Source organism: Staurois parvus, unplaced genomic scaffold (assembly GCF_062004578.1).
Source record: "Staurois parvus isolate SC_StPar_1 unplaced genomic scaffold, SC_StPar_1.0 ptg000660l, whole genome shotgun sequence".
Taxonomy (NCBI): domain Eukaryota; kingdom Metazoa; phylum Chordata; class Amphibia; order Anura; family Ranidae; genus Staurois; species Staurois parvus.
This window is the reverse complement of record NW_028318456.1, coordinates 119,823-144,319: the sequence shown is the minus strand read 5'-3', so window position 1 is coordinate 144,319 and position 24,497 is coordinate 119,823. Positions and strand designations below refer to the sequence as shown.

The following is a 24,497-nucleotide window of genomic DNA, read 5'->3' as shown; positions in this document are numbered from 1 at the left end:
TAAACAGGCAGGGAGGGACGCGGAGCAAGGCCCTCGGGGCCTTAGCGGCGACACTGTTGTCCTGGGCAGAGCTGAATTTGGCGTCCCTGTCTGCGATACACTTAAAGGGGGAGCTGAACCAGAAGGCAGACTTCCTGAGCAGGACTCGGCTCAGGGAGTCGGAATGGGCCTTGAACCCCGATGTCTTTCAGGAGATTGTGCGAAGGTGGGGATCCCCGGATGTGGACCTCTTTGCCTCCGGAAGGAACAACAAGGTCCCAAATTTCTTCTCTCTATCCCGCTGGGACGGGTCCAGAGCGGTGGACGCATTAGGTCAGAGGTGGGACTACCGGCTTTGTTACGCCTTTCCCCCGCTTCCTTTGCTCCCCCTGGTCCTGAGGAAATTCAGGACAGAGGGGACCTCGTTAATCCTGATAGCTCCCTTCTGGCCGCGGCGGGCGTGGTTTGCGACCCTGAAGAGTTTGGCCTCTCGTCCACCCTGGGAGCTGCCACCAAGAGTGGATTTGTTAACACAGGGGCCGGTTCTTTGCCCCAGCGTAGGAAGATTGCGGTTAACGGCCTGGTTTCTGAGCAGCAGCTCCTCTTAGAGAAGGGGTTCTCGCCTAGGGTGGTGGCGACATTACTGGCCAGTAGGAAGGAGGAGACCCAGGCCATTTATGGTAGGGTCTGGGGTTGCTTTACAGCCTGGTGTGACCGGACAGCTGTGGCAACCCATAGTTTGGTTTCTGTGTTGGAATTCCTGCAGGCGGGAGCGGACAAGGGATTGTCTGTCAGCACGCTCAAGGGCCAGGTCTCGGCCCTCAGTGTGTTCTTGGAGACGCCCCTGGCCAGGGAGGCGTTGGTGAGTAGGTTTTTCAAAGCTCTGGTGAGGCAGAGGCCTCCGAGGTCCAGACCATTTCCAGTGTGGGATTTGGCCAAGGTGCTCGGGGGGATGACTAGGGCTCCATTCGAGCCCTTGGAGTCCTGTCCGATAGGTGAGCTCACCATTAAGACTGCTTTTCTGGTGGCGATTACCACGGCGAGGAGGGTGTGTGAGATGGAGGCCCTCTCGATCAGAACACCCTATCTCCGTATTTTTTCAGACAGGATCGTTTTCAGACCAGACCCGTCCTTCATTCCGAAGGTAGCTCGGAGTTTCCAGAGGGAACAGGACATTGTCCTTCCCTCATTTTTTCCTGACCCGGTGGGGGTAGATCAGGAGAGGTATCATTGTTTAGATGTCAGAAGGTGCGTTCTCCAGTATCTAGAGAAATCTAGGGAGTTCAGAAGCACCGAATCCCTTTTTGTTTTTTTTAAGGGGGCTAGAAGAGGCAAGAAGGCGTCTAGAAGGACGCTGGCCAGCTGGCTGCGGCTGGCGATTACAGGAGCATATCAGGCAGAAGGCCTGGAGGTCCCGGAGGGTATCAAGGCACATTCCACCCGAGCTGTGGCGGCTACCCAGGCAGAGTTAGCAGGGGTTTCCCCAGGGCAGATTTGCAGAGCGGCAACATGGTCCAGCTATGACACATTTGCCAAGCATTACAGACTGGACCTGGTCTCGGTGCAGGAGCAGGACTTTGGTCGTAAGGTCTTACAAGCAGTTAGCCCGCCCGAAGGGTGAGTACTCGCTTATCCTCTCAGAGTGCTGGCCTGAAAGACGGTAGGGGAAAAACCAAGTTACACTTACGGTAACGTCTTTTCCAGGAGTCTTTCAGGCCAGCACCGGTTTCCCACCCACTGTTGATATTGGTTATGTGAAGATGGCTTATTATGATTATGTTGTCTCGCATTGTGTCTCCCCAGATGACCGGAGGATGCTTGGAGAACTGAGGTCAGAGGGGAGTGGAGCTTTTTTATTGTAGGTGGAGGTGTTTCCTCAGATGGGGAGGAGCCGAGGTCTCTCAGAGTGCTGGCCTGAAAGACTCCTGGAAAAGACGTTACCGTAAGTGTAACTTGGTTTTTTTTTTGTTTTCCCAAACAAATAAAAAACTACCGAAAAATTTGAAATACAATTTTTTTTATGTCTTTGGTATTCAATTTTCAAAATAAGTGACTTTTTTCCTTTACTGATGTGCACTAATGAGTCTGCAGTGATGGGCACTGATAGGCTGCACTGATCCACACTGATAGGTGGCACTGATGAGGAGGCACTGGTAGGTGGTACCGATGGGCATTGACAGGCATCACTGATGGGCACTGAAAAGCAGCCCTGATACATTGCACTGATATATGGCACTGTTAGGCAGCACTGACTGGCACTGATGGGCAGCACCGACTGACACTGATAGGTGGCACTGATTGGCAACACGTATAGGTGGTGCTGATTCGCACTGATAGGTGGCACTGACTGGCACTTATGGGAGACACTGAAAGGCAGCTCAGATGGGCACTGATCTGTGGACTTGATGTGCACTGGTAGGCACTGACATGTGGCATTGATGTGTTATTGATGGGTACTGGCACGAGTCAGTGTTGGACACTGACAGGTGGCACTGCTGGGGCTACACTGATCATCAGTGCTCTCATGATCAGTGCACATGTCCCCTCGGCGTAAAGCCGATTACTGGCTCTCCTCTCCTCCTCTGTCAGCATGACAGCTCGAGAGGAGAGAAATGCCGATAACCAGCCTTTCCGTGTTTACATGCGATGAGCTTTGATTGGACACAGCTGATCATGTGACATCCTCCAAGAACGAGAGAACCACCTTGCACCTGTCATTGTACTATATGGAGGGCGGGAGGTGGTTATAAGTGTTTATGTATCACAAACTGAACATGTAATTTATATACAATTAAATTATACATTTTGAACATAGATAAACCAATTTTAATATTTTGCATGTATAACAATTTTAATATGTACATTATATAAAAATAATTTAGAAATTGACAACATAGTCAAACCTTTCGGACACTTCAACCAAAATATAAATATGTACAAAATCTATCAAACATCACAGTTCTTCTAGGAAATTTAAATAAAGTCCAACAATATTTACATTTTTAGTAATAGTTTTGAATGCACAATGGGCATCTGTATTCGTCTGGAATTTGTTGCCCTGTGCAGGATATGTGGAACCACAGTGCACAACTTTCACATGAAATCTGGAAAAAATTTTAATGATATATTAAAAGATGAAGTTAATTAATTTTGTTACATACATACATATATGGCTCTGTAAATGGCAAAACACACTTTTAAAACTATGTATATCTTTTCGCTCTCCCCTCTTCTCTCACTCTCTCACCCCTCCTATATCCCCTCTCTCTCACCCCTCCCTCTCCCTTTTTTTTTTTTTTTCTTTTTTGTAAGACTTTTTTTTCATATTTCACTATGACCAAAGTAGTTCTATGTTACCATAGTAACATTGTACTTCTTTGGTGACGCTTTTTTTTTTTTTTTGGTGGAAAATTAGCTTATAGCAATGAATTACTCTGCTATAAGCAAGCATTTACCTGAATGACATCGATTCATTCACGTTTTTTTTTGTGCTTAGCTGTGATTTGTCCACAGCTAATCACATGACATAGCTGGGCTGTGATTGGCCCAGCTTGTGCATGTGACCGCTGTGACCATTCACAGCTACACATACTAGTATCCAATGGATGGCATGAAAGGAAGCCATCCATTGTATACAACTGTTATGTGACCTGCTGTGATTGGTCACACCAGGTCACGTTACCAGCAACGGTGCCAGTACTCCGATGTCATCCACCTAGAGGGATAAGGGGTTTTGAAGGCCGCCATCTATCTATAGGCTGGGCAGGAACCTGTTAATAATAATAATAATAATAACAATAATAATAATGTAAAAACAAGCAAAAGATGAAAAAAGTTTAATGTATTAACCAAGTGATGAAATCGTGTTTCAACTGAAATGTATGGTTTGACAAATTTTATCACATTACACAGCGTAATTGTCCTTTCTTTAACACACAAGTGTTCATATGCTCATAAATATTTATATTTTTGGGTGCATAAATTATAAGTTAATTCTTATGTTTTCTGAAACATACCCATTGGACTGTGTATGTGTGTTCATTGAAATCGTTTTCTTCTCCACATATCCGGCAAAGGCCATGCAAATCATCTGCATCAAATAAATGTTGAAGTTAAAAAATTACATAAGTATACATTTGCAAATAATAATAGATGTAATCAATTGTTTTGTTTCCCTTTTGATTTACTAAGCACACACGGTACTATAAATTACTAAACTTTACCTTGCTCATCACTACTAATCTTTGGCTTTTTACAGTGAATTCTGGAATACTTTTTAAATATATATTATTTATTAAGTAATAATATCAAATTGTATAACAAAAAACTTTATTTTAATCTAACTAAAGTAAATACATTTTAAGAAAATTAAATAATTATATTAATATTGATGTATATTTTGGTTTTTACATTTAATTGAAATGTTGTGTAAAGCCTTATGCAGGCTTGTCATTGAAAGTCATATTCAAATTTTTCTTTTAATTTTTAGTAATTTTTATATATAAATTGACATTTTTATGTTATTTGAAATAAATACATCAACACTACTGCTTTAACAGGCTGTGCATTTATAGCCATATTTATCATTGACTTTGCATGTCATAAAAAGAAACACACCATAAGATAAGGCCTGGTCTATTGTGACTCTTTGTTTGCCAATAAAAAAATTTTTTGCCTCTGTCATAGCTAATCAATTTAAAATATATATATAATTTTGTGCTAAAGGACATCAAAATGTTTTTCTTATGAATTTTGGAACCTTTTTTGTGGGTGTACAGGCTGCTCAAGCTTCATGCCTCATCCCCTTTTAACCTTTCTAATTTGTGTATTAAATGTACATTAATCTTTTTTTTAATGAGTTAACCAAAGTGGGAGCATGTACTGCCCAAGCTGAGTGTTTTTATAGAGAGATGTGATGCAGTTACTGAAATGTATACACTGTGAGGGACAAATAATTCCATTAACTTTTTTTTTTTCATTTTCTTTGCTCAATAGTTTTGAAGTGTTGTTGTGTAAAATCGTTGGCATGTTAAAAATTGTAAGTAATTTAAAATGATACAAAAACACCATAATTTAACCAATCAAATGCACAGTTCTTTTTGTTAACACTATCCCAACCCAAAATCCTTGATGTACATTGACATTCTATATATACTTTTTTTTTACAAAAAATTTCTATAGTTATATATAGAGAAATTAATACACACACACACATAGACACAAACACCAACATTATTAGGTGCCCCTGTTTAATTGCTTGTTAACTAAAATTCATAATCAGCCAATCACATGGCAGCAACACAATCCATTTATTCCTCTATACATGCTGGAGACGTCTTGTTAAGGTAAACAACATTATTATTATTATTATTATTATTATACAGTATTTATATAGCGCCAAAAGGTTTGCTCAACGCTGTACATTACAATGGGAGACAATACATGGGACAGTACAGTAACAATACAGTACACAAGGGGATTGAGGGCCCTGATCTTTCAAGCTTACAATCTAGGAGGGAGGGGGGAGGGGTATTGGAGGAAGTGGTTGTGTTGGATGGAGTGGTAGGAGGAGCAGAGATCTATTGTTAGGTTGGGGTGGGGTAGTCTTCTCTAAAGAGGTGTTTTTTCTGGGTGCGCCTGAAGTTGTGGAGGGTAGGTGACAGCCTGATGAATTAGGTTAGGGATTTCCAGAGGATGGGTGAAGTCCTGGAGAAGTTGATCCTGACCAAGTCTCCAACTACAAGTTTCCTTGGCTGCCCACTGCTTTTAGGGTACCCAGCATAGCCTGTTTTTTTGTGCTTCTTCAAAAGAACTTGAACAGCACATCATGAAACCCCAGTCTGCTTTGAAATCTTTGCCTGGCAGAGACCTTGCTGATATAGTATAACTACCTTGTGTGTTGTTGCTGTGCTCAGTCTTGCCATGGAGTATGACCTGTAACATGAAAATGTCTTCCACAACCTCACCTTAGTAGCACAGTTTCGCAGTTCCCATTTTAAGCCTCCTACACAGCTGCTTCTCTTTCAGTTAATGACTGTTTCAACCTACATATGAAATTGATGATTATCAGCACTTGCTTGGGATTATTGGTTAATCATTCACCTGACTCTAATTCTAAAAAAATCTCATGCTCTCATGCCTAGTGTGTTCATTTTGTTATGAGAAAGCAGAGGGACTGGCAGGATCACCAGATTAAAAAAGACACTATTATCTTAACTAATCAGTAAACCTCCACTTGTAAAACCACACTTAGAATATACATGGTGTACACATATATATGTCACACTGTTAGAAAGTATGTAAAATTTACATAGAGTTAACAATAAGAAAGACTAAGAAATGGGCCATCACCATTTTAAACTAGGTGCCAAAACGACACACCTTTTTTTGGAAAAAATAAAGTAACTAAATGAAATTGAATTGAAAAGTTAAATTTTAATTTGTCGACACAAATATTAAAAAAAATTTTGTTTGACGAAAGTTAAATAATAGCTTATAACAGTGATAGAAAGAGTTTGGAGAGCTGGAGGAGGAGAAACAGCAGGACATTATAGTTCAGAGGTTAATGTTTGTGTAGGTTTTGAATAATGTCTAGACAAGAACAACCAGAAAACTGTAAACACTGTGATCTCGTGACAGGTGTGGTCATTTTGTTATGAGAAAGCAGAGGAAATGGTAGGATCAACAGGGATAAAACACAATAAAGTATGAAAACTCTTTTGGATTTTTGATAAATCAAAATATTATTATTTTAATTATGTAGCTATTCACTGGCCCAATAACTGATCAAATCTCCTTTAAAAGCATTTTTACCTGACATCATGAATCACCTCCAAAGCTTTATATCTGCTGAAGCACATGTTCAAATTGGAATGCACATAGGACTGCTGTTTGAACATTGGTAGAGAAAAAAGGCTTCAAGCTAATCTTAAATGCTTAAACAAACAAAATGCTTATCACTTTTTAGGAGAGAGTACTATGATTTATGATGCACAGGACACGAGGAAAGAGACAGCATGCATGCTTACAGGTATACAAAATGAACCCTGAGTGAACCCGTAGAAAAATCAAAGTAATGTGTTAGTAATAATATGATTTATGCAATATGATTATATTTCATGTACATAATGTGTACTATTTGCACACTCTGAGCGTAAAATAGATTTTGAAAATATATTGTCTCATCAATGTTCATTTCATATAGTACTATGTTACCAGGGGAAAAATGACAACTCATGGGGCCCCCGGGCAATAGGGGACTATGGGGCCATTGTGTCCTTGGCCAAACTCCAAAATAGACTATGAAAAAGGTACCAGGGGCATCTCATGGGGCCCCATACTGACCCCGTGCCCTTGGGCAGTGCCCAAGTTTCAAAATGGTAATTTCGCCCCTGCATGTGACATTAATGTAGTTTATAAATTACACAATGGTAAAGATAAATGTTTACTTGGGATTGCAATGATAAGTATTCTGATATAAAAACATATTGTCTTTTTTTTTTTTTTTTGAAGAGGTCACATTAGCACATGGCAGCTGTTCATCTTATCACAAGGTGTTGCTTTCTGCAGACATATCACTTCAGGGAAAAGTATGATAATGACCTTATCAGCAGCCTTTACCCTAGTGTTACCTCATCTTAATGATATCATCTCTCTAAACAAATATGTCGTTATTTTAACTGAATTGGCTGTTAATGCAGTGGAACATGTTTTATGAACCTGATGTATAAATGTGACCATATGGGATACATTTTTCAAGTATAATGCTATGTAATACAAAACAGATATTATTAGGTAATACATAAGCAAAACTTTTAATTGGCATACAATCTGTAAGATCGTTGCACTACATACTTGAGGGGCATGATTGTGCAGCAATGTAAAAAAAATTGTAAGAAAAATGTACAATCTAGGGCCATCTATAAGGAAAAAGAGGCAACATAATTGTCTCATGTTTGGCCATCCTAACTTAGCAAAAATGACATGCAAAAATACAACACAAATAAGAAACATTTTTAAAACCCTTTTTTTTGGTTGACATGGGGATATTTGATTACATGATCCATGTGCTGGCTGTGTTTACACACATGGTGATTAAGACTTCCGTGTTACATTCCAATGAGGAAATCCTTTAAGACAAGTGTGATGCGGTGGCTGCACAGACAAAGCTGCAGATTCCAATGTGACATCCATACAAGTGCACAGCTTGACATGCATAGAAGGTTAGACGGTGGCCATGATTTCACTAGAACAGAAATAATGTCAACTTGCCCCGTGTCAATGACAAGATTTGATATTAGTATTGCTTTTGGCACAGGAAGGGGGGAGGTGGTAGGTACAGGACCCAAATGCCACATGGATATAATATGTGACTTTAGGCAGGGGTGTTTTTATCACAAGGCATTTGCCTTAGGGGGTATTTTTCAGAGGGGCAGCGTTTCCCTACAAAAGGGCTAATATTACTTTGCTTCACCCATTGCACATCAACTGAAATTTCAGAACAGGAGGTCAATGCAGGGGCATATTTACCACAAGGCAAACAAGACATTTGCCAAGGGAAGCATGTTTCAGGGTGGCTTAGGAAATTTTTAGGGGTGCAGCGCCCCCACCCAAAAGAAGGGATGGAAGAAGGGACACACACAGCATGGGGACCAGGTGGGAGATGGTTGATGGGGTATGCAGAACATGACTCTTGTTCCCAGTGATGTCCAGAGTCGTGAAGGTGAGTGTCTTCTCTGTGGCAAGGGTGGTGTGTGGTGTTGCCAGTGTATGGGGAGTGGTGGTAATGGAGGGCTCTCTCAGGTAGAGGTGGGGTCTTGTTGTTCAATGTCAGGCTCTCTTTGTGGTTGAAGGGGGGGGGGGTTGGTCAGTGTCTCTCTGGTTGTGGGGGGAGGGGTGTTTGAGCCAATGTTTGGTTGCCACGGCAGCCTGCATCCTAAATGCATCACTGACTGTATGACATAGAACAGGACATATCAGTGAGGGGATAAAGAATTACACAGGATAACAGATAGCAGATGGAATTGATGATCTTGTAGGACATCATCAAAGGGTGAGCACAACTTTCGTAACATGTTACATGTTTAAATGTTGCAAAAAAATTAGTTCAATTTAAATGAAAAGATAATGACAAGAGTCAGCACACAAGATCAGCACTACACCAGTCAGATGATAACACTGTACTACACTGGTGACATTTATTAATAAAAAAAAAATAATAATAATATGTTTCTTCCACATTCACTTGTAACCCCTTCCCTATCGGGCACTTATACCTCCTTCTTTACCAGGCCAATTTTCAGCTTTCAGCGCTGTTGCACTTTGAATTACAATTGCGCGGTCATGCAAGATTGTACCCATATGAAATTGTTATCTTTTTCTCACAAATAGAGCTTTCTTTTGGTGGTATTTAAGCACTGCTGGGCACTTTACTTTTTGCAATATAAAAAAAGAAAGTGCAAACAATAAAAAAAAATAAAAATTGCTTTGTTTCTATTATACAATTTTTTAAAAAAGGTAATTTTTCTCCGTCAATCATGTACGTTGATGAGGCAGCACTGATCGGCGGCACTGATAGACAGCACTGATAGGCAGCAGTGATGGGCACTGATAAGCAGCACTCAATGGCACTGATAGGCAGCACTAATGAGGTGGCACAGATAGGCAGCACTGATAATGGGTACTGATAGACAGCACTGATAGGTGGCACTGACTGGCATCACTGCTGGGCGCTGACTGGCACAACCGCTGGTCTGCACTGATGGGCACAGGTGGGCACAGGTGGGTGGCACTGGTGGGCACAGGTGGGTGGCACTGGTGGACACAGGTGGTGGCACAGGTGGGTACACTGCTGGGCACAGGTGGCTGACACAGGTGGGTGTACAGATTGGTGCAGTGCTAAGCACAGGTGGGCGTAACTGGTGGGTGGCACTGCTGGGCACCGATCATCAAGGCACTGATCATCACTGGCCTAATGATCGGTGCCGATCCCTGCTCTAACAACTGCCAGTTCTCGTCAGTACTTTCCTGGTGCTATGACAGCGTGAGGAAAGAGAACCTGCAATCGCATTTCCCGGTGATCAGTGTGTCATTGGACACAGCTGATCAGGTGCTGAAATACAGGCATAATTGGCCTTTTAACACATTGCGTGATCAGCTGTGTACGTAGAACACAGCGATCACGGAGATCGCCGGATGTACGGAGCAGGGGGCGCCCAGGAGAGCGCGTTCTGGGAGGACGTCATATGATGTCCACCCAGAACTGGCCGGACGCAGTGTAGCCGTCATTCGGCTAGCTGCTGTTGGCAATTAGTTAATCAAAAAATTTTCAAAACAAAAAAAAAAAAGAATCTAATTTCCATACAGATATCATTTGGGCTAATTTGTACTGTCCAGGCATTTTAGAGCCTCGACAAAAAGAAGACAAGAGTTAATCATGACTGAAGAATGATCAGATATATTGTATATAACATAGTTTATAGACTGTATTGTTCCCCCTAGCCAATTAATAACACATAGAAATTTTTTTATTTTTTTTAAGACATGTCGGATGATCCATTATTGCCTACATTAATCTAAAGAAATATGATTTTATTGGAGTAGAAAGTATTTTTTAATTGTACATATTTCCAGTCTTTTCAAAAGCTATATGAAAGTTTAATTTTCTTTTGAAACTAAGAAAAAAAATTATACTTAACTTCCTATGGAGACACACAAGCAGGTGCATTGGCAAGATGATGCTCCATGTGTCCATTCACGCACAGGGCATGGCTTGGCCACGCCTCCTCTTACTTCATTAACCTCCCTGGCGGTATGATTATTTGATATTTTTGGTGCTGAAAGCGGTACATTATTCTGCATGGAAATATGTAGTTTTTTTATTGTAGGCTGTAATTTTTAGGAATAACTCACTGAAATCTGTCTGAACAAGATTCTAAATCATACATTTAATTCAATAATATAATCAAACCAAAAACACTGAAATGTAAAATAGAGCGCCAAGTTCACACATCGCTGAGCTTAGTCGCAGAATTGTTTTCAGTGTCTGATGAGGAATTTCCCCCACCAATCATTATCACTCAATTCTGCAAGTGGTTCTGATTTACTATTGCTGTTCTCTAGCCGGTCTAAAACCGCGTCGGACCTAAAGGGATGCTTTTTGGACGCCATGGACTTTTCTACGTTTCCAGGCAGAAAGAACAATCAAATTGCAGACAGGGGACAGGACAAAGCACTCGGGACAAAATGTATGTGAAATGGGTTGAAACAGCAATGTTTTACTATGTAGAATCGTTTTAAAAAAAAAAAAAATTTTTGAAAATTTTCAAATTTCCCGGCGCCGTTGGCGCCCGTACGTCCCGACGTCACGGGGACCGGAACACAGGAGCCGGATTCCGGCATCGGCCGGACGAGATGGCCAGGGACGCTGCAGGGGACACATCGCGTTAGCGAAGGACAAGGTAAGCTCTGCAGGGACTCCCTATGCAGCGCTGCATGGTAAGCCCGAGTGTAACTCGGGGTTACCGCTTTTGGTATAGACATTTTACCCCGAGCTACACTCGGGAATACCGCCAGGGAGGTTAAATGACTGCCTGTGATTTAGAGCAGTGGGAGCCAATGACAAGGCAGAGAAAAGGGACATCCAAGGCTGATGTGGCCATTCATTGATATCAATGGGGATCAAGTAAATATTGTGTGGTGGGGGTTGGCGGGGATGGGTGTACTGCAGCATACATGTTTTTGTAATGCATGCATACAATGCATGAAGCTGAAAGAACTTGAGCCTTTAAAATCAATTTATCATCGAAAATAAACAGTGGTGATGCAAAATAATACAAAGTAAATAAATAATAAAAATAATATTTATATATATATATATATATATATATATATATTGGTAATCAAATTAAATTTTATTACAATATTACATGACTCTGCAACGGCCAGTTAAAGTAGCAATGTAATGAATAGCAATAAAGACTGTCGTCATGGAGGTAAAACCTTGCAGACAAGTGGATAAGCACAAGATAAATCTAAATATTTTGATACATACAAAACATGACTAGATAGTAGGATAAAATAGGCCATGGCCCTTTTATTGGTGAAACAAAAAACATTTTATTTCAAAAAATGTTAGTAAATGTATTTTAAATCATAAAAGAAAAAAAAAACACATTAAAAAATAAATTAATGCTTGAATACCGCTATAACAACAATAGTCCATTCATTTATTTTTTCTCACTGTTGACCAGGGGAGGACTAACAACTCATGTGGCCCCTGTGTCCTTGCCCAAACTCAAAAAAGCCTATGAAAAAGGTACCAGGGGCATCTTATGGGGCCCCCTACTGTCCCCTGGCCCTGGGGCAGTGCCAGAGTTTAAAAATGGTCAGTCTATCCCTGCTATTGACCAGAGGAAGTAGGCTACACTATTGCAAGGTGAGACATTGATGCCTGAAAACAGATGAAGGAGATGAATTATCCAGAAGTCACAGGAGCAGAATTATGTAAAGGTGAGCTGGATACACAATTATCAGCCAAGTTCGCTATCCACATGGATAAGTACACGTCCTGTCACAGGTTGATGTGACCATTGAAGATCTGCAAGGGCACACCCAATAGCAACAAGAATGCTGTATACAGCGAACAAAGCCTGGACCTAAAACAGAGAACAAAGAGAACAGTTAGAAACCAACAAATAGAACAATGATATTTCACAGGATAACAGACATACATGAACAATATAACATACAACAGCATGAAGACTAAACACACCGGCCATGACACACAAGAATTACAAGAGCAACACCGCAAGCAGCCTGACACCCCCCCATATCTACCTACTGAAGTCCAAGGATGATCCCAATCCAACAGAACAGAAACAACAGACTGACAACCTGACACACATCACCTCCACCTGATTACAACACAAAATGAAACATTTCCTGCACCCCAAACAAAAACACAGACTCCTAGCAAACACGACCAACACTCCACAACTGATCATAAAAAATTGGCACACGCAACTGACAACACAGACTGACCGACATCCAGACTACAACTCAACCACACTGTCCTCCCCATGTCATTGTAATTGTCCTCCCCATGTCACTGACCCCCCAATGTCACTGTCCTCCCCATGTCACTGCCCCCCCAATGTCACTGTCCTCCCCATGTCACTGACCCCCCAATGTCACTGTCCTCCCCATGTCATTGTAATTGTCCTCCCCATGTCACTGACCCCAGAATGTCACTGTCCTCCCCATGTCACTGACCCCCCAATGTCACTGACCTCCCCATGTCAGGACCCACCATGTCACTGTCCGCCCATATGTCACTTTCCTCACCATGTCAGGACCTACCATGTCACTGCCCCCTCACATGTCTCTGTCCTCCCCATGTCAGGCAACACCATATGTCACTGTCCTCCCCATGTCAAGCCTGACCATGTCACTGCCCCCACATGTCAATGTGCTTCATATGTAATGCCCCCCCATATCACTGCCAACCCCCATATCATTGCCCCACTCAAATTTGAACTCTCCCCCTACCATGTCACTGTACCCAGGGGCGAAATTGTTGCGAGGCAAACAAGGCGTTTACCTAGGGTGGAACTTTTTAGGGGGGTGGCGTGGTGCTGCCGCCACCCCTTCCAATGGAAAGGACACTGTGTACCGGAGCGGGAAGGGGTCTGCTGTGTCTTACCTGGTTACGTGTCCCAGTCCCACGATGATGCAGTCCAGGAAGCGCTGCTCCCTCACTCCATGTTCATGCTGCTGCTCGCCTCCGCCTCCTCACCGGTGATTGGGCAACAGAACTGTAGCTCAGGAAAGGCACACAGGCGGCCAATCACATGCAAGGAGCCGTAGCCGAACGGACCCACAACATCGAGTGAGGGAGCAGCCAGAGTGAATGAAAGAGGACAGCTGACCGCCTGGTAAGTGTGCCGTGCAGATGGTGCTGCTGCAACCAGGTATGCTGCCTGCAGCAGCACCTACCCTGGCGCAGGGGTCAGCATGTTAAGTGTCTTTGGTGTAAGTGGGAGGATTAGTGCCCCATCATTGGTGTCACTGATACTAAGGATGGGGCACTATTCATCCCACTAACACCAACGATGGTGCACTATTCCTCCCATTGACACCAACGATGGGGCACTATTCCTCCCCCAACTGATATCAATAATGTGGCACGTGAAGATCTGCCCCCCTTGTCATTACCCCCCCAAGATCAGTCCCCCATGAACATCTGTCCCCCTTGTCATTCCCCCCCAGCAAGATCAGTCCCCCGTGAAGATGTGCCCCCCTTGTCATTCCCCCCCTGCAAGATCAATCCGCCGTGAAGATGTGCCCCCCTTGTCATTATTCCCCAGCAAAATCAGTCCCCCGTGAAGATCTGCCCCCCGTCATTCCCCCCAGCAAGATCAGTCCCCCATGAAGATCTGCCCCCCTTGTCACTCCCCCCAGCAAGATCAGTCCCCCGTGAAGATCTGCCCCCCTTGTCATTATTCCCCAGCAAAATCAGCCCCCCCGTGAAGATGTGCCCCCCTTGTCATTCCACCCCAGCAAAATCAGTCCCCCGTGAAGATGTGCCCCCCTTGTCATTCCCCCCCAGCAAAATCAGTCCCCCGTGAAGATGTGTCCCCCTTGTCATTCCCCCCCAGCAAAATCAGTCCCCCGTGAAGATGTGCCCCCCTTGTCATTCCCCCCAGCAAAATCAGTCCCCCGTGAAGATGTGTCCCCCTTGTCATTCTCCCCCAAGCAAGATCAATCCGCCGTGAAGATGTGCCCCCCTTGTAATTATTCCCCAGCAAAATCATTCCCCCGTGAAGATGTGCCCCCCTGGTCATTATTTCCCAGCAAAATCATTCCCCCGTGAAGATGTGCCCCCCTTGTCATTCCCCCCCCCAGCAAGATCAATCCGCCGTGAAGATGTGCCCCCTTTGTCATTCCCCCCCAGCAAGATCAATCCGCCGTGAAGATGTGCCCCCCTTGTCATTATTCCCCCCAGCAAGATCAGTCCCCCATGAAGATCTGCCTCCCCTGTCATTACCCCCCAGCAAGATCAATCTGCCGTGAAGATGTGCCCCCCTTGTCAATATTACCCAGCAAGATCAGTCCCCCGTGAAGATCTGCCCCCCTTGTCATTCCCCCCCAGCCAAATGAGTCCCCCGTGAAGATGTGCCCCCCTTGTCATTACCCCCCAGCAAGATCAGTCCCCCGTGAAGATCTGCCCCCCTTGTCACTCCCTCCAGCATGATCAGTCCCCCGTGAAGATGTGCCCCCCTTGTCATTCCCCCCCAGCAAGATCAGTCCCCCATGATGATGTGCCCCCCTTGTCATTCCCCCCCCCAGCAAGATCAATCCGCCGTGAAGATGTGCCCCCCTTGTCTTTATTCCCCAGCAAGATCAGTCCCCCATGAAGATCTGCCCCCCTTGTCACTCCCTCCAGCAAGATCAGTCCCCCGTGAAGATGTGCCCCCCTTGTCATTATTCCCCAGCAAGATCAGTCCCCCATGAAGATCTGCCCCTCTTGTCACTCCCTCCAGCAAGATCAGTCCCCCGTGAAGATGTGCCCCCCTTGTCATTATTCCCCAGCAAAATCATTCCCCCGTGAAGATGTGCCCCCCTTGTCATTATTCCCCAGCAAAATCATTCCCCCGTGAAGACGTGCCCCCCTTGTCATTCCCCCCAGCAAGATCAGTCCCCCATGAAGATCTGCCCCCCTTGTCACTCCCTCCAACAAGATCAGTCCCCCGTGAAGATGTGCCCCCCTTGTCATTATTCCCCAGCAAAATCAGTCCCCCGTGAAGATGTGCCCCCCTTGTCATTCTCCCCCAGCAAAATCAGTCCCCCATGAAGATCTGCCCTCCTTGTCACTCCCTCCAGCATGATCAGTCCCCCGTGAAGATGTGCCCCCCTTGTCATTCCCTCCCAGCAAGATCAGTCCCCCGTGAAGATGTGCCCCCCTTGTCATACCCCCCCAGCAAGATCAGTCCCCCATGAAGATGTGCCCCCCTTGTCATTATTCCCCAGCAAGATCAGTCCCCCGTGAAGATCTGCCCCCCTTGACATTCCCCCCCCAGCAAAATCAGTCCCCCGTGAAGATGTGCCCCCCTTGTCATTACCCCCCAGCAAGATCAGTCCCCTGTGAAGATCTGCCCCCCTTGGCACTCCCTCCAGCATGATCAGTCCCCCATGAAGATGTGCCCCCCTTGTCATTATTCCCCAGCAAAATCAGTCCCCCATGAAGATCTGCCCTCCTTGTCATTATTCCCTAGCAAAATCAGTCCCCAGCGAAGATATGCCCCCCTTGTCATTCCCCCCCAGCAAGATCAGTCCCCCGTGAAGATGTGCCCCCCTTGTCATACCCCCCCAGCAACATCAGTCCCCCATGAAGATGTGCCCCCCTTGTCATTCCCCCCCAGCAAGATCAATCCGCCGTGAAGATGTGCCCCCCTTGTCATTATTCCCCAACAAAATCATTCCCCCGTGAAGATGTGCCCCCCTTGTCATTCCCCCCAGCAAGATCAGTCCCCCATGAAGATCTGCCCCCCTTGTCACTCCCTCCAGCAAGATCAGTCCCCCGTGAAGATGTGCCCCCCTTGTCATTCCCCCCCAGCAAAATCAGTCCCCCGTGAAGATGTGTCCCCCTTGTCATTCTCCCCCAAGCAAGATCAATCCGCCGTGAAGATGTGCCCCCCTTGTAATTATTCCCCAGCAAAATCATTCCCCCGTGAAGATGTGCCCCCCTGGTCATTATTTCCCAGCAAAATCATTCCCCCGTGAAGATGTGCCCCCCTTGTCATTCCCCCCCCCAGCAAGATCAATCCGCCGTGAAGATGTGCCCCCCTTGTCATTATTCCCCAGCAAAATCATTCCCCCGTGAAGATGTGCCCCCCTTGTCATTATTCCCCAGCAAAATCATTCCCCCGTGAAGACGTGCCCCCCTTGTCATTCCCCCCAGCAAGATCAGTCCCCCATGAAGATCTGCCCCCCTTGTCACTCCCTCCAACAAGATCAGTCCCCCGTGAAGATGTGCCCCCCTTGTCATTATTCCCCAGCAAAATCAGTCCCCCGTGAAGATGTGCCCCCCTTGTCATTCCCCCCCAGCAAAATCAGTCCCCCATGAAGATCTGCCCTCCTTGTCACTCCCTCCAGCATGATCAGTCCCCCGTGAAGATGTGCCCCCCTTGTCATTCCCTCCCAGCAAGATCAGTCCCCCGTGAAGATGTGCCCCCCTTGTCAAACCCCCCCAGCAAGATCAGTCCCCCATGAAGATGTGCCCCCCTTGTCATTATTCCCCAGCAAGATCAGTCCCCCGTGAAGATCTGCCCCCCTTGTCATTACCCCCCAGCAAGATCAGTCCCCCGTGAAGATCTGCCCCCCTTGGCACTCCCTCCAGCATGATCAGTCCCCCATGAAGATGTGCCGCCCTTGTCATTATTCCCCAGCAAAATCATTCCCCCGTGAAGATCTGCCCCCCTTGTCATTATTCCCCAGCAAAATCAGTCCCCCATGAAGATCTGCCCTCCTTGTCATTATTCCCTAGCAAAATCAGTCCCCAGCGAAGATGTGCCCCCCTTGTCATTCCCCCCCAGCAAGATCAGTCCCCCGTGAAGATGTGCCCCCCTTGTCATACCCCCCCAGCAAGATCAGTCCCCCATGAAGATGTGCCCCCCTTGTCATTCCCCCCCAGCAAGATCAATCCGCCGTGAAGATGTGCCCCCCTTGTCATTATTCCCCAACAAAATCATTCCCCCGTGAAGATGTGCCCCCCTTGTCATTCCCCCCAGCAAGATCAGTCCCCCATGAAGATCTGCCCCCCTTGTCACTCCCTCCAGCAAGATCAGTCCCCCGTGAAGATGTGCCCCCCTTGTCATTATTCCCCAGCAAAATCAGTCCCCCGTGAAGATGTGCCCCCCTTGTCATTCCCCCCCAGCAAAATCAGTCCCCATGAAGATCTGCCCTCCTTGTCATTATTCCCCAGCAAAATCAGTCCCCCATGAAGATCTGCCCCCCTTGTCACTCCCTCCAGCAAGATCAGTCCCCCGTGAAGATCTGCCCCCCTTGTCACTCCCTCCAGCATGATCAGTCCCCCATGAAGATGTGCCCCCCTTGTCTTTATTCCCCAGCAAGATCAGTCCCCCATGAAGATCTGCCCCCCTTGTCACTCCCTCCAGCAAGATCAGTCCCCCGTGAAGATCTGCCCCCCTTGGCACTCCCTCCAGCATGATCAGTCCCCCATGAAGATGTGCCCCCCTTGTCATTATTCCCCAGCAAAATCATTCCCCCGTGAAGATCTGCCCCCCTTGTCATTATTCCCCAGCAAAATCAGTCCCCCATGAAGATCTGCCCTCCTTGTCATTATTCCCTAGCAAAATCAGTCCCCAGCGAAGATGTGCCCCCCTTGTCATTCCCCCCCCAGCAAGATCAATCCGCCGTGAAGATGTGCCCCCCTTGTCTTTATTCCCCAGCAAGATCAGTCTTCCATGAAGATCTGCCCCTCTTGTCACTCCCTCCAGCAAGATCAGTCCCCCGTGAAGATGTGCCCCCCTTGTCATTATTCCCCAGCAAAATCATTCCCCTGTGAAGATGTGCCCCCCTTGTCATTATTCCCCAGCAAAATCATTCCCCCGTGAAGACGTGCCCCCCTTGTCATTCCCCCCAGCAAGATCAGTCCCCCATGAAGATCTGCCCCCCTTGTCACTCCCTCCAACAAGATCAGTCCCCCGTGAAGATGTGCCCCCCTTGTCATTATTCCCCAGCAAAATCAGTCCCCCGTGAAGATGTGCCCCCCTTGTCATTCCCCCCAGCAAGATCAGTCCCCCATGAAGATCTGCCCCCCTTGTCACTCCCTCCAACAAGATCAGTCCCCCGTGAAGATGTGCCCCCCTTGTTATTATTCCCCAGCAAAATCAGTCCCCCGTGAAGATGTGCCCCCCTTGTCATTCTCCCCCAGCAAAATCAGTCCCCCATGAAGATCTGCCCTCCTTGTCACTCCCTCCAGCATGATCAGTCCCCCGTGAAGATGTGCCCCCCTTGTCATTCCCCCCCAGCAAGATCAGTCCCCCGTGAAGATGTGCCCCCCTTGTCATACCCCCCCAGCAACATCAGTCCCCCATGAAGATGTGCCCCCCTTGTCATTCCCCCCCAGCAAGATCAATCCGCCGTGAAGATGTGCCCCCCTTGTCATTATTCCCCAACAAAATCATTCCCCCGTGAAGATGTGCCCCCCTTGTCATTCCCCCCAGCAAGATCAGTCCCCCATGAAGATCTGCCCCCCTTGTCACTCCCTCCAGCAAGATCAGTCCCCCGTGAAGATGTGCCCCCCTTGTCATTATTCCCCAGCAAAATCAGTCCCCCGTGAAGATGTGCCCCCCTTGTCATTCCCCCCCAGCAAAATCAGTCCCCCATGAAGATCTGCCCTCCTTGTCATTATTCCCCAGCAAAATCAGTCCCCCATGAAGATCTGCCCCCCTTGTCACTCCCTCCAGCAAGATCAGTCCCCCGTGAAGATCTGCCCCCCTTGTCACTCCCTCCAGCATGATCAGTCCCCCATGAAGATGTGCCCCCCTTGTCTTTATTCCCCAGCAAGATCAGTCCCCCATGAAGATCTGCCCCCCTTGTCACTCCCTCCAGCAAGATCAGTCCCCCGTGAAGATCTGCCCCCCTTGGCACTCCCTCCAGCATGATCAGTCCCCCATGAAGATGTGCCCCCCTTGTCATTATTCCCCAGCAAAATCATTCCCCCATGAAGATCTGCCCTCCTTGTCATTATTCCCTAGCAAAATCAGTCCCCAGCGAAGATGTGCCCCCCTTGTCATTCCCCCCCCAGCAAGATCAATCCGCCGTGAAGATGTGCCCCCCTTGTCTTTATTCCCCAGCAAGATCAGTCCCCCATGAAGATCTGCCCCTCTTGTCACTCCCTCCAGCAAGATCAGTCCCCCGTGAAGATGTGCCCCCCTTGTCATTATTCCCCAGCAAAATCATTCCCCCGTGAAGATGTGCCCCCCTTGTCATTATTCCCCAGCAAAATCATTCCCCCGTGAAGACGTGCCCCCCTTGTCATTCCCCCCAGCAAGATCAGTCCCCCATGAAGATCTGCCCCCCTTGTCACTCCCTCCAACAAGATCAGTCCCCCGTGAAGATGTGCCCCCCTTGTCATTATTCCCCAGCAAAATCAGTCCCCCGTGAAGATGTGCCCCCCTTGTCATTCCCCCCCAGCAAAATCAGTCCCCCATGAAGATCTGCCCTCCTTGTCACTCCCTCCAGCATGATCAGTCCCCCGTGAAGATGTGCCCCCCTTGTCATTCCCTCCCAGCAAGATCAGTCCCCCGTGAAGATGTGCCCCCCTTGTCATACCCCCCCAGCAAGATCAGTCCCCCATGAAGATGTGCCCCCCTTGTCATTCCCCCCCCAGCAAGATCAATCCGCCGTGAAGATGTGCCCCCCTTGTCATTATTCCCCAGCAAGATCAGTCCCCCATGAAGATCTGCCCCCCTTGTCACTCCCTCTAGCAAGATCAGTCCCCCGTGAAGATCTGCCCCCCTTGTCATTCCCCCCCAGCAAAATCAGTCCCCCGTGAAGATGTGCCCCCCTTGTCATTACCCCCCACCAAGATCAATCCGCCGTGAAGATGTGCCCCCCTTGTCATTATTACCCAGCAAGATCAGTCCCCCGTGAAGATCTGCCCCCCTTGTCATTCCCCCCCAGCAAGATCAGTCCCCCATGAAGATCTGCCCCCCTTGTCATTATTCACCAGCAAAATCATTCCCCCGTGAAGATGTGCCCCCCTTGTCATTACCCCCCTCACCCCAGGATCAGTACCCCGTGAAGATCTGCCCCCCCCCCATTGATGCAAACATCACCCCCTGGCAATAAGCTCAGTCTCCCTTGATGCAAATCCCCACCCCCATGTGACTGGTACCCACGTGTAACTGCACCACCAAAACATGTTATGGGCCCCCAATATCACTGATCCCCCCACATGTGACTGTACTTGCCATGTCACCCCCCCAGCAGCTTGGCGACATTAGGAACGTCAGCAGCAGCAGCAGTGATCCGATGCATGTGACTCCTGTACTTGCAATCCAGCATGAAAGGATCCAGCATGAAAGGAGTTAACACTTTCTCAGAGCGAGATCGCTGATCGTCTGCTTATGCCTGAAACTGGCACATGCGCAGATACAGCAAGGGGGGCAGATGCTCACGGGACACACATCTTCATGCAACCGCTAAGATGTGGAGGGGGTGACCCCGGAGAGGCAGGTGAGGTGAGAAGGGGACACACGGGGCTGGTGTCAGAGGCCAGTCATGTGTCTGCTCACACACTGTGCGTCATACCAGGACAAAGGTCAGTCACAGGTCTGTAGAACTGCAGATCTGACCATACACCATACAATCTGGTTGTATGATCTCATCACCTGTACACTGAGCTCTACGGAGATCGTACAGTCAGATTACAGCTCCCCATACAGGATACAGTCTGGTTGTATGATCTTCTTTAGCTATAAAAGTATGTAGTGCAAGATCCCGCCTGACTGGATATTAACTGGATTGTTCAGACACCCCCAGATACACATTTCCCAAGAGCTCTTCCCTGCACATCCACAGATCTACATCCCAAGAGTACTTTCTATACATCCCCCCCCCCAGAACTGCATCTTATTAGAGCCCTTTCCCTACACACCCTCAGATCTACGTCTCCCCAGAGCCCTTTACCTACACACCCTCGGATCTACATCTTCCAAAAGCCCTTTCCCTACACACCCTCGGATCTACGTCTCCCAAGAGCCCTTTCCCTACACACCCTAAGATCTATGTCTCCCAAGAGCCCTTTCCCTACACAGCCTCAGACCTACGTTTCCCAAGAGCCCTTTCCCTACACACCCTGAATCTACATTTCCCAAGAGCCCTCTCCCTACACACCCTCAGATCTACGTCTCCCAAGAGCCCTCTCCCTACACACCCTCAGATCTACGTCTCCCAAGAACCCTTTCCCTACACACCCTCGGATCTACGTCTCCCAAGAGCCCTTTCCCTACACAGCCTCAGATCTACGTTTCCCAAGAGCCCTTTCCCTACACACCCTCGAATCTACGTCTCCCAGGAGCCCTTTCCCTACACACCCTCGGATCTACGTCTCCCAAGAGCCCTTTCCCTACACACCCTCGGATCTACGTCTCCCAAGAGCCCTTTCCCTACACACCTTCGGATCTACGTCTGCCAAGAGCCATTTCCCTACACACCCTCGGATCTACGTCTCCCAGGAGCCCTTTCCCTACACACCCTCGGATCTACGTCTCCCAAGAGCCCTTTCCCTACACACCCTTGGATCTACGTCTCCCAAGAGCCCTTTCCCTACACACCTTCGGATCTACGTCTGCCAAGAGCCCTTTCCCTACACACCCTCGGATCTACGTCTCCCAAGAGCCCTTTGCCTACACACCCTCGGATCTACGTCTCCCGAGAGCCCTTTGCCTACACACCCTCGGATCTACGTCTCCCGAGAGCCCTTTGCCTACACACCCTCGGATATACGTCTCCCAAGAGCCCTTTCCCTACACACCCTCGGATCTACGTCTCCCAAGAGCCCTTTCGCTACACACCCTCGGATCTACGTCTCCCAAGAGCCCTTTTCCTACACACCCTCGGATCTACGTCTCCCAAAAGCCCTTTCCCTACACACCCTCGGATCTACGTCTCCCAAGAGCTCTTTCCCTCCACACACTCGGATCTACGTCTCCCAAGAGCCCTTTGCCTCCACACACTCGGATCTACGTCTCCCAAGAGCCCTTTGCCTCCACACACTCGGATCTACGTCTCCCAAGAGCCCTTTCCCTCCACACCCTCAGATCTACATCTCCCAAGAGCTCTTTCCCTACACACCTCAGATCTACATCTCCCAAGATCCCTTTCCCTACACACACACCCTCAGATCTACCATCTCCCAAGAGCCCTTTCCCTACATACCCTCAGATCTATGTCTCCCAAGAGCCCTTTCCCTATGCACCCCTGATCTACATCCCTCAAGTACCCTTTGCTTACCCAACCCCAGAACTACAAGTCCCAAGAGCCCTTCCCCGCACACCCCCAGATCTACATCTCCCAAGAGTATGGGCAGGATTTTGTGATTCACAGCAGCAGAATTGTTTTTCCTGGAAAGAAATGACTGTGTGTATATGAAGAGGGACAGAGAGGGGAGCTGGGTGAGGAGTCGTCCTGCAGCTCAGCAGGCAGGGCGGATGGTCGGGATTTTAGCGAAGCAGAGTTGTCAGCCCAGACAGAAAGAAAAGCATTCTCTGGATTTCAGGCAGATCAGCAGTTATTATCTATCCTGGCACTATTATGGAGAGGAAACAGACGTGTGCCTGGATCACAAAGATGTTTTACCGATGTCATTCTGCATTTCAGGAGTTGGGTCTCTTACACTCGCTGTGCTTCATCATCATCAGTGGTGATCTGCAGGAACCATGTTCGCAGCAGGGAAGGTTGTCACCAGGCTGGTGTCACGCTGTCCTTGGCACCGTTGTCACCGAAGCGGGAGCAGGTTATGTGTGCGCGACGCACTCACCAGTCATGGTGGAAACATAAAGAAAGTGAAAATTCAGGTAGGTGAGAACTTTGTACTAATGGATCCGCTCCTAAAGAGCTGAAGGTCAACATGGCAAAGATCTTTCCTCACATTTCTGTACCGTCCTCTGAGGTTTCATCGCAGTCACATGACCACCACGTCCCCCTCTTTCACACCAGCACCGTGGAATAGAGCTCAGCAACTTCCGGTCCTAGAAGCTGTCACCTTGACTTGGGCTTGCACACTTGTACCGGCTCCTTTCCTGGACTGAAATCGCTCTGATTTCACTGCACACTGTGAGCTTCCCACCGTGTGCATTAGAAGCTGCAGCAAGTCCGAAAGAGTCCTCCTAGCTAGAGGATGTCCAGCGTCATCCAGCACTTTCCTCCCCAGCCTGACTGTCCCTGTCCCGCCTCTTTCATTCATTGGATTTCATTCCTTTTAATCATGGAGGCTCATGATGTTACATGGGTCTTACCTAGGGCAGGGCTTGACAATATTGCCTTGAATCTAGGAGCCAGCTAAAAATGTTAGGAGCCAATTTTTTTTTTTTTAGTGTAGCGTGGGTTGTCAGCTCCCGGGGCAAGGCAACATTTGGATGACAAGCTTCCCGTGATGGGATTGGCCACGCGACAATCGCAGCAAAACTGCACCACGGTTTAGGTGCCATTGACAATAATGGCACCTGAACCTGTGTTTTGTGATCACACTGATTCTGCCATGATCCCAATAGCCCACGTGTGAATGGAGCCGTCCTGGTTCACACATATGCCTTTCTGGATGCGTTTTCAAACAGATTCATATGCCAGGCGAGATATTATGTGTTCCTATTGAGGTGGTTCACACAGATGCAATCCTTAGCGAGTTTCTAGCGGTGCGTTCCAGATTCACAAGTGATAGGCTCCATTCACACTTGTGCGTCTTCAAACTTGTGCGATTTTCATTGCGA

At 47.5% G+C, this 24,497-nt stretch overlaps 1 protein-coding gene and 2 long non-coding RNA genes across 7 annotated transcripts in view; 1 reads left to right on the top strand and 2 right to left on the bottom strand.

Annotated features, from left to right (window-relative positions):
• Nucleotides 1-2,782: 2,782 nt before the first annotated feature.
• LOC149448739 (uncharacterized) lies at nt 2,783-6,208 on the bottom strand. Of its 2 annotated transcripts, none has more exons than XR_016305799.1 (3): nt 5,871-6,208; nt 3,996-4,069; nt 2,783-3,083 (listed from the first exon to the last, which is right to left on the bottom strand). It is a non-coding gene; the product is annotated as an uncharacterized LOC149448739 (long non-coding RNA). The 2 variants fall into 2 exon arrangements; XR_016305798.1 differs by having other exon boundaries at nt 5,946-6,006.
• A 5,840-nt stretch (nt 6,209-12,048) lies between these two features.
• LOC149448738 (uncharacterized) lies at nt 12,049-21,201 on the bottom strand. The gene is made up of 2 exons (XR_016305796.1): nt 20,979-21,201; nt 12,049-12,635 (listed from the first exon to the last, which is right to left on the bottom strand). It is a non-coding gene; the product is annotated as an uncharacterized LOC149448738 (long non-coding RNA).
• The window catches only part of LOC149448737 (asparaginyl-tRNA synthetase-like), a 115,281-nt gene continuing 111,946 nt past the window's right edge, over nt 21,163-24,497 (top strand). Inside the window, exons 1-2 of one of the 4 annotated variants that reach the window (XM_089651711.1) lie at nt 21,163-21,243; nt 23,389-23,585. In XM_089651711.1, the coding sequence (XP_089507837.1) occupies nt 23,448-23,585 (138 nt within the window). In that variant the 5' untranslated portion in view covers nt 21,163-21,243; nt 23,389-23,447. Of the gene's footprint in view, nt 21,340-23,388; nt 23,586-24,497 lie in introns of all 4 variants that reach the window. The other 3 variants (XM_089651712.1, XM_089651709.1, XM_089651710.1) reach the window with 3 other exon arrangements.